At 36.8% G+C, this 10206-nt stretch overlaps 1 protein-coding gene across 1 annotated transcript; it reads right to left on the reverse strand.

The window, feature by feature from the left end:
• Positions 1-609: 609 nt before the first annotated feature.
• On the reverse strand, positions 610-7826 carry LOC138136705 (DNA (cytosine-5)-methyltransferase 1-like). The gene is made up of 16 exons (XM_069055983.1): positions 7606-7826; positions 4822-5530; positions 4645-4770; positions 4364-4596; positions 4121-4311; positions 3833-4071; positions 3607-3779; positions 2995-3148; positions 2698-2944; positions 2465-2647; positions 2249-2415; positions 1933-2201; positions 1596-1876; positions 1228-1546; positions 954-1180; positions 610-907 (listed from the first exon to the last, which is right to left on the reverse strand). The coding sequence occupies exons 1-16, from the start codon at positions 7620-7622 to the stop codon at positions 702-704; spliced, it is 3741 nt and encodes a 1246-aa protein (XP_068912084.1). The 5' UTR covers positions 7623-7826; the 3' UTR covers positions 610-701.
• Between the last annotated feature and the right edge of the window lie 2380 nt (positions 7827-10206).

The raw sequence follows: 10206 nt of genomic DNA on the forward strand, positions 1-10206 counted from the left end.
GATCATTTTGTGACCACCATACGCAAGAGTTGTTTAAATCATTCTGTTTCTGTAATTATATCGGCCTCACCTTTGTCTGAAATAATTCAGAATGGAAATTTATTTCGATTAGCTCTAATTAACGTAAATCTGAGACATTGTTACTTTTTGAACTAGAACGTAAATGGATTGGAAGAACCCATATAATAAACAAAAAGTAGTGATTATCTAGTACTTATCAATAGACAATGACAAATTTCATTTGAATGCCGTAATGACATACTTTACTGCACTAGTGCGATAAACTAAAATTTCTGAACCTTTGTCGTGATTGTTCCAGGAAATACTTTCTTGATTTGCATCGTCTGTATTTTCGCACTAGTGATAAAAGCACAACAGAAATTAAAACCTCCGGATTACTACTTTTTTTTCATTTACTAATTATTTCTAACGATAATAATTTGTATCGTAACTTCATATTATGATACTCGATGGGTTATCGTAATATGAGACACGTTACTAAACTTGTGTCGTAACGTAAATAAATATTGTACACTTTTAAATCAAAATTGACACCAAGTTGTACTAATAACTGTCATTCTGCAGTTCTTTTGTCTCTTAAAAAAAATATTTTCAATATTTTAAATGATTTATTCAAATAAAAATAAACTCCAGTATACAAAACACAACATTTTTCCTGATTATAAACGGTAAAAACAAACCTAACAATTTGGATTCGTTGTTTTCATCGAAGCCATGGCGGTTCTGATTTCCAAGCCAATCGCTTTCCCCAGCGGCGGTGGCACCGCATTTCCAATCTGCCTGTGTTTGTCCATAACGTTGCCAACAAACCTGAAGTGATCGGGGAACCCCTGAGACCTAGCACACTCCCTCACGCTCACAACTCTGTGTTGCTCCGGATGAATCACTAAAACAACAAGATAATTTCGTTCGACCAACCCGGCCGCATCTACCTTTTCCTTGCTTTCCCATCGGTTCAGGATTAGTGATTGTCGTTTTGAAGACTTCGTCCCAACCCAAGCGTCCGTAAAGACCACCCCAATTGTTATGCCGATCCGCAGTGTGCGGCAGACACCACGGAATCAAAGTGTTCACCTGGCGATCACTAGGATTGCAGCTTTTGCCAGTGATGCAAGCGCAGATGGCGCGAGGCTTGTCAAACTTCTTCTGCTTCCTCGAACTGCAATTTTACAATCACACCAACTCTCTTCGCTCGATTAAACTCACTAGTATTGATACTGCAGTTTGTTGGTCACCGTATCGTCTCTCAACCTGACACAGATATTGGGTAAATCCCTCCAGTCAGAGCCGGGAACCCCCGGTATATACGAAATTCGTGCTTCCACGATCGGGGCCATTTCTTTGCAAACATGGTCGAATAAAATCTCGTTGTTGCTTCGACGCATTTTTCGCTGGAAGTGCGAAATTGCCTCGCCGTCGTACGGCATCTTCTCTTTGTTGCTTCCGTTTATGATTGTCGGCAGGTCTGAGATGGCGTCTCTTACACATGCTGCTCGATATGGGGCAGACTCGGTCCTCACACTACCTACAACATCTTGATAACACCCAATCACTCTTACTCTACTCCACTCTACTTTTGTGGTATTTTATTCCATCCACTGTCAGCGACAAATGGTAGTCTCTCTTCTCGAACACGCTTTGGGGCTCTGGAAAATTTGGTAAAGCACATCCTGGAGCTGCAGCGATCAGAATAAAGCGTCGTCGTGTCTGTGGTAGACCGTAGTGCGCAGCTTGCAGTATACCGAAAGCGACTTGGTAATCCAGAGCCAGCAAGCACCGCAACGTCAGTTTCAACACCATCGAACGTTTAAAAGAAGCGAAATTTCTCACGTTTTCCAAGACAAAATATTTTGGTCTGCACAAAAAAGAATTGTCTAATGGTTTGTTTGTACCAGTGAACATCACGATCACCTGTAGTAGTCACAGAAACTTAGAAACGTGGCGATAAGAGAATTTTTAAGAAGCGAGTATTGTCTGGCGCTGAATCTGTTCATATTAGAAAAACCTTGACACGGAGGACCACCTACAAGAATCTCAACCTCTCCCTTTCCCGGCAGTTCTTTAATACCGCCAGTTTCGGAAATGATTTCTTTCAGAATCTTGTTGCAGTCTTCGGTGAATACCCTACAGTTGCGGTTGTTGACCTTGAAAGCTTCAGCAGGTTTGGTCATGTTTTCTATCTGCAACAAAATTTACGAGATTGTCCTTTTTGAGAATAATAACCCACAGCCCACTTGGTTTCGGCGACACCAGACTGGTGAAGACCAAGAGAGAGTCCTCCACATCCGGCGAAGACGTCCATGCATTTTAGAGGGCGACCGAGTGTTTCCCATTCAGGGGGAGTTGGTTCCTCCGTTGCGCGAAACTCTTCGTTGGATTTGATTTTTCCCTTGCCTAGAAAATTATGCAATTTGGAGAAGCAAAAACGTCGAGTTCATCCGACCTTTTCCTTTGGCAACTCGCGAAGCATGTCTAGGGACGTCGAAGTAGTCGTAAGTTTTTGGGTCGTACCCCTCTACGAAATAAAATCGATGTGGACCCTTTTCCGACCATTCTGATAACTCATATGTGTCAAAAAATGATAAATAACATTTGCCAACCACGTTGTTAAATGAGGTTGTTATCACTGAAAATTACAAAAGAAACATCAAAACGTTGTCAACTGGTATTTCTAACCCTCTTCTGTCCAATATACCAAGTTCAAATCCTTCTCGTGTGCTAAAAACACGCTATTTTTTGTATTTTCGGGTCGATAAAATATTCTCACTTTGATTTTAATCTCTTCAGATTTCTGAATCGTGTAGACGTCTTCGATTTGACCAACACAGAAAGGTTGTGTTATCTCTTCGGCTGGGTTTTTAACATCAAAGATTTTCCTGTAGTACTCTGGATATACCTCATCGTCCACACTGACTGGTCGATTCTGCAAAACACAGCACTTACAGGTTGTTAACGACCACAGTAAACAAATACGTCGGCTTCGTTTCTTTTCATACGAGTTGAATGAAATTTGTAGGTGCAAGGTTTGAGGAAGACTGAAGAACCAATCTCGTACAGCTCTCCTCGCCACTGAACAGAATTTTCTTCGAAAATCTTCGTTTCAAATTTCTTTATTTCGCTGCGCTTCCTAAAATGCAATATCATTGTTGAAACGAGTGTAACATGCTATTTTTTCAAAATTAAAAATATAAAATAATTATCTAGTGACTTTTATTTTAATGTCATTGGGTTGGTATTGATGAAGCAATGTCATTTCATTGAAAATTAAATTTCTAATTGTCTCCCAAGTATTGTTACGATAATAATTTACCCCCTTAATAGTTTATTTTGATCTAAAATATGGATTCAGATTCATTTTTGACATCACATTTAACACTGGCATTTACAGTAATTCCACTACTATCAATACCAACCCCATATTCAATAATCACTAGAAACGACGATATAAAATGCTCTTCGTGGCACTGAAATAGACAATAACACGTTCTTTTCTTCAAAAAACGAGCTTTCGACTCATTTGACAGACAGCAGCAGCACAGGGCAGCACATTAGTTCTTACAAAGAAAAAAAATATCCCTGACTTACTTGCAACACGGACATACCCCACTTTTCGTGTCTTCCTCGACATAATGAGTAAACCTAGCCGTTTCGTTTTCGTATCTTTTATTAAAAAAGAAAGTAAACTGATTGTCTGACTTGTGCAGAGTCTGGATCCCCCCCAATATGGACCAGTCTTTGGGAACTTTTTTAAATGTCACCTACAATGTTTGTTTCCACGATTTCCAATTCAAAATTACAAAATGAAACTTACGTCGGCTCTACTCACGATGCTTCCAAGAGGACAATCTTCGCAGACGTCGACCACAAAGAGCTCTTGCGGATCTGCGGTTTCTCCCAGAATAGTGTTAGTTCCACGACAATACATTTGGACGTGGAATGTGGGTTGACTGTGTTTACTAAATAACGAAATGATTTTACCAATGATGAGCGGCTTGTTTGGTGCATCTGGATTTAACATTACAAAGTCGCCTGGTGCGACAGTTATTCCACCTGAACATTACATACAGAAAAGAAGAAAACAGATCGAGAGCGATCTTACCGACAACGGCAACGTCAAAATATCTTTTCTCTGCCTCAACTGCGACAGGTAGATTGGGCCATTCCACTTGTTTCATTGTTTGCTTAAACGAAAACAGCTTCTTCATGTTGTCTGTACCGCTTTGATTGGAAGTTTCGTTGTCGTCGTCGTTGTCCGAATCGTCACTCTCTTGGAGCTCCATGTTGGGACACCTAAACTCCCCAACTGTTACCCACAGGCTGTCTTCCTTTGTATTTCATTTACCTTCGAAATTTACAAGCTTGTTTGTTCTTTCCTGCACCGCCAAACTTCAGCATGCTCCTGCAGTCGACACATTTGCCGCAATCCGGAGACTGGCATGCGTCGCATATTCCGCAACGTCTCTTCTTCAGTAACTTTTCGTCTTTGTTCTCGATCTGGTGAGGGAAGAAGTTTTCGAAGACAGACCGGACCAGTTGAGTTGTGGTGGCTTTTCGATCCGTCAGTTTGCTGGAAATCTACAAAGATACAATAATAACAAGTACCGAGTGTCCTGAGGGACGTACCCTCTTTTGAGATTGATTTCTTTTGACTCTGTCTAGTGTCACCCCCGACAAATTGATTAGAGTCTTCATGCAAGAAACTCCCATCAAGGGTTCCTCATCTGGTGCCGCCTTTTCAAAACTGTAAACCTTTCAATAATGAAAGTAGTACAAGTTCTCACCGAACCAGGAAAACACTACCTGTTTACAAACAAAATGGGAGTTTTGTAAGACAAAGTCTTCAGTAAATTCACTGTTGGTGTTTTGTAAATGATCCAGTAAATCTTCGTATGTCGGGTTTTCCCACCCATGATCCAGCAAAAACTCAATAATAACCTTGAGAAGTGGTACTTTTTTAAAGAATAACTTGACAAATGCTAAATACTCTGGTGAAGGATCCATCAGTATATATTCTGCGTAGGTGGTCAAAATTCCTACGTAAGCTTTCTCACCACCATCAAAACCTGTGATGTACCAAGCGTTTATGGGACCTATGTCGTGGGTCGGTATTCCATCATCGATGGAAGGGTCCTCTGCGTAAACTGGCTTCATAAATCCAGACAATCGTAGAACTACATTCTGTTCTACCAAATCGTTGTCAAAAGGACATAAATGTCCTTGTTCGTCATACACACTGTAGCCTGTCAATTTATGGATAGGTCTAGAATCTCGTTCATGAAGATCTTGTTCTTCTCCCGTAAATATTATTAATCTTTCGCTTGTCAAGGCAATAAATTCTTCGCACGAATTATTAGGGTGTCCGTTGTAAAAAACAATTTCTTCCAGAGTTTGTTTGCAATAATTGCATTTGAAATAATTAGTGACTTGTAAATTTTCAGTTGGTGGTATTGCAGAATTTTGCACTTGACTGTCTAGGACGTTGTTGTTATTACTTTCGGTAGTGGTAATGCTGAGGGAAAAGTACCTATTCATTTTACGTTACAATAAAAAATTCCAACAAAAACATAAAAATGCGAAATTACAAATCTCATTCGATTGTAAAAAATGTATGTAATATTAACAATTAAATTTACTAATAAGGCAACGTCTACAGTGCGAGAGAGCTCCATCTTGTTGAAAACAAACAGGGGAAGTCTTTCATTAGTAGGTAGACATAATATAACAAATGAAATTTTATGGACCACTTAGAGTTCACTACAATAACACTTCTTCTACACTAAATACACTTTATTAGAAACAACATGACAATATGAAAACGAAGTTTTTGTAACATTGCTACAAGTGTTGCCCCATATGTTTTTGATCAAAACTACAGAACTGTTGAACCATGTTTAAATACCGAGTGACTATAAATGATTGAAAATTATTTTGTTATGTTGGTAACACATTTGAAATCTTTAGTTGGCGACATCGTTGGCATGACACACTTAATTTTTAAAATTGAAACAAACGTCAAAAAAATCTAAATCGACAATGTACTTCGTGACTTAACCTAACCTAAATAGAAATGATTGACAGATGATGCACGAGAAGACTTGCACTACCAACTGCATCAGTGTTGCCAATCCACTATTTTCCTTCAATCATTTATAGTCACTCGGTAGCTATTTATGCATGTCACTAATGTCACTTTTTAACACTAGTGATAATATCATGTCATTTTTTTTCATTAGTTATTAAATGAAGCACGTTTGACAACTAAAATGACATATCACAATGGTCGCTTTTCGTAACTGAATTAGAAAAAGTAATTTAAAATGTGAACAATTGCACATTTCCATGCATTTATTTAGGTCTTTTAATTCCTAGAAATAATGAAAAATACAAAAATGAAAATATAAAAATATAAATTATGTAATATTATTTTATACTCGAAAACTAAATTCGAATCTTTCCGCTAATTTCAGGTAAACACACAAAATATTATCGTTTGATGAATAGTCTCATAAAATTAGTATATTAAAGAGAGTTGGCTCCATCCTGGTTCCTAGGGGCGTTTTTCGATTGATAATTCAGATAATTGGCTGCACTTTTTTGTCAAAATTGTCGTTATCTGGGTTTAAATAAAATTGCTAGTTTTACAAAATGTTTCTGGAGTGAAAATAAAATATAAATATTATGTTAACTATTTAGATTTGCTTGCATTAACTTCACAAATTTTGCGAAAACCAGGCTGCCAACTCAAATCTAACTCTCAAACATCCCTAGGAACCAGGATCGAGCCTACTTTCTCTTATATACCACTCTAGTCTTTCATTTATTAATTAAATTATGCAATGATAATCGAATTTTCGATATAATGCATTTTACTTTAATCGGATTGAAGCAGCAACATGATCTTACAAGAATCCAATTGGATCTATCTATTGGTGAACCCAGAAAACTGAAATTAGAAGGTTGAATTTTAATCGAAGGTAAAATAACAAGACCTAATTTTTTTATCGGATAAATTTTTCAATTTTACGAAAACTTTTTACTTTGACAATTTTACGAGTTGAATTTTGAGCATTTTTATTCTGGTTACGCCCGAGAGCTTTAGCTGGAGGGTTTAACGGTTTAACTTTTGAATAAAAATGCCCAAATATCAACGAGCAAACTTTTGACAGATGACAGAGTATTAGGACGTTTTTATCGCGATAAACATTTTTGATTGGATGAAAGCAAGCGCTCTGATTGGCTGAACACGTACATGGGAATTAAGCGACTGAAATATTTACTAATCGACTAAAGTAACAGAATTTTAAAAAATATATAAATCTAATAATACATAACAGTCGATTTCTTTTATGTTATGTGTAGGTAATAGGTTGGTACAAGTAATGACGTCACACGTTTTAATATTTTTTACGTAGTCCTAAAGAGTAGTCCATCAAGAACGTTACATGCTAGTTATTATTTTCGCGATACTTATAATAATCTTTGCAACTCATAAGATAACGTAAATTGAAATATGTACCAACATCTTAGACTTGTAACTTCATTTTCTTCTGTAATGTTGAAAAAAACATCTTAACCTAAACCTACCTATATCTTCTTTTCATTGTAGTCCTATTACTTGTCACCAAACCGTACCTAAGTATACTTAATTTTCATTGAGTAAGTAACACCAACAAACACTTTCGAGAAAACTTCAATCGAATGTAATAAATAACATTAGATCTAGGTTCATATGTTAGTCTTTGTTGTTCCCACACATGCCATCCACCATTCCTGTTTTTTGTCGACTATGTTGCCCGATGATGTCACTCCTCACTCAGTACCAGTAAAGTTTTTTGCAGACAAGAAGAGAAAAGGGACGGCGGACCTGTTTTAATTCAGGGCTAAGCCAATGGCGTAACAATGAATATTATTTGAGGTCTTCCATTGACGTGCACTTAATTTGCACTGTTTGTATTTAATCAATTAATTTATAAAATACATTTGCGTATAAATTATGTAAACCTCTGTCAAAATTTATTTGTTCATAAGAAGGGCATATCACTTCTATACACAATATAAATGATGTGTTTTTGCTATAGGAGAGCTATGGGAAAAGTTCCGGCCACGCCACAGATACCATTTTGTGGGCAAAAAGCAAAAGGAGACCTCAAATTTAACTTCAAGGTTATTTTTTTGTTCGACACTGTCAGAATTTGAGAAATTTCTCCTGTGTGAGCGGATTTTGATAAATGTCACAACTTGTCAAAACAAAATATCAAGTTAATTTTAAAGATTTTAAGCGATTTGGAGCCTTTAAGGGGCTCGTCGAACAAAAAAACGTTGTATTCAACTCGTTCTTGTGTAAAATGTTAAAAAAAATCTATTGGGAGACTTATTTGCTGATTTGGCGATCTTTGAAAGTGGCACTTAACAGGTCAATTATTTTGAAATATATGTATGAAATTGTCATAATAGCTACTTACCTCTAATCTTACTGTCGCCAGCAATAAATTTTGGTCGTCAATGTCATTTCAAAATTTGGTTAGATTGTCACAAATTTAAAAAAATTCCCTGCCTAATTATGCCCACGTCAACAAAGTGTCAAAAAATTGAGAAAAAAATGACAATTAATGTCATACAACATGATAATAGGTTATGATATTTACGACTGTTTTACAATGGGGCATTTTCGATTGCGTCAAAGAATGACCTTGACGACCAAAATTTATTGCTCGCGACTGTACATATTATCACAAAGTGCAAGGTCAGTTACTACCAATATTTAATTCTGCATAATAGAGAATTTAGAAGCTTTGGAAATCGAAACAAATATTTTAAATCCACTACGGAACATTGTATTACCGTTAATAATAATAATAAAAATAACTGATTTTTTTTGTCGGAAACATTTTTTTCATATTTTTGTCATGTACATTTTAAGCATCCTCGATAAGGTAGTAGGTAAGTAGTTTGTACGCCAATTTTGGGACACCTGTATAAAAAAAGAATTGTAGGTTAAGTGCTTTTTTCGAGAAATGTTTTTCCGAAATAAATCGGGGTTAAGTTAATGTACAGGATGAGTTGAATTCAAATATATTTTGTGGTCTGGGAGGTAAAAAAAAGGAACCTCAAATTTAATTTCAAGGTCATTTTCCTCGTAAACTATAGGTCCCAGACTGAATTAGTTTACAGAAAATTAATCAGGAGAATGAGAGGAATCGATCGGTGCAAGAATCACCGCCACATGTTCAGTCGTAAGCGAGATCCTGTGGAAATCGAAGCTGCTTTGGACCTGTCTAAAACTCGAAAATCTAAAATGCGAATTAGACCGAACCAAAAGTGGTTTGCGTCTACGTAAGACATAGAATTCGACGAAAGGATTCCATTGATGATGTAAGAATCATCGCCCTAGAGCCACTTAGAGAAAGTTATGTGCAAAAAAATGTTTTTTTTAAGTTTCTTATGATTTCCTCGAAAAACCAAGATCTTATTTTTTCGGTTCAGAAGAAGCACCTTGACGAAAGGAATTCAATAGGTATAATGGGTATAGGTATCTATAGGGCCACATTTATGTGCTAAATGACTTTTTGGATGCCGTTACTAGTTACGAGGGATATGTGATACTTACATAATGGACCAGTTTTGCTGTTTTGCGGTCAGCTCGTTCACCAGACTTAAAACCCAACCCCTGTGACTTTTTTTATGGGGTCACTTAAAAGTTAAAACAGATTGTGTATAAAACTCCAATTAATACCGTCGAAGAATTAACTGTTCGTGTGAATAATGCTGCCGAGTCAATTCGACAAAATTCCGACATGGAGAGAACTCTAGCTTCTACGGCTCGAAGGGCACAAGAGCGTGGAGGGCGTCGTTTCGAGCAAATTAAAGGTTTGTGCCCTTGACCAAGTGTGGTGCGTAAGTTCAATGTCCTTTCCTTTCCTTTCGCTTTCAATGTACGCGGACACATTGGCGGGTACCAGAATTTACGATCAAACTAATTAAAATGTTATCTGAGTTTAGAAAGATTTTTCGAAAAAATGATAAATACAAAAGTACTTAATTTGTTTTGATAGGTACTATCAGTGTTTAAATTTTCTCAACACATTTTAATAACAGTCTGTTATCAGTTTTTCAAACACAAACTCCCAACATTTAGTTTCTGCGAAATGTTTTTTTGACTTCATTAAAAAGGCTTACAGAAATCGT

This window comes from Tenebrio molitor, chromosome 8 (genome assembly GCF_963966145.1).
Source record: "Tenebrio molitor chromosome 8, icTenMoli1.1, whole genome shotgun sequence".
Classification (NCBI taxonomy): Eukaryota; Metazoa; Arthropoda; class Insecta; order Coleoptera; family Tenebrionidae; genus Tenebrio; species Tenebrio molitor.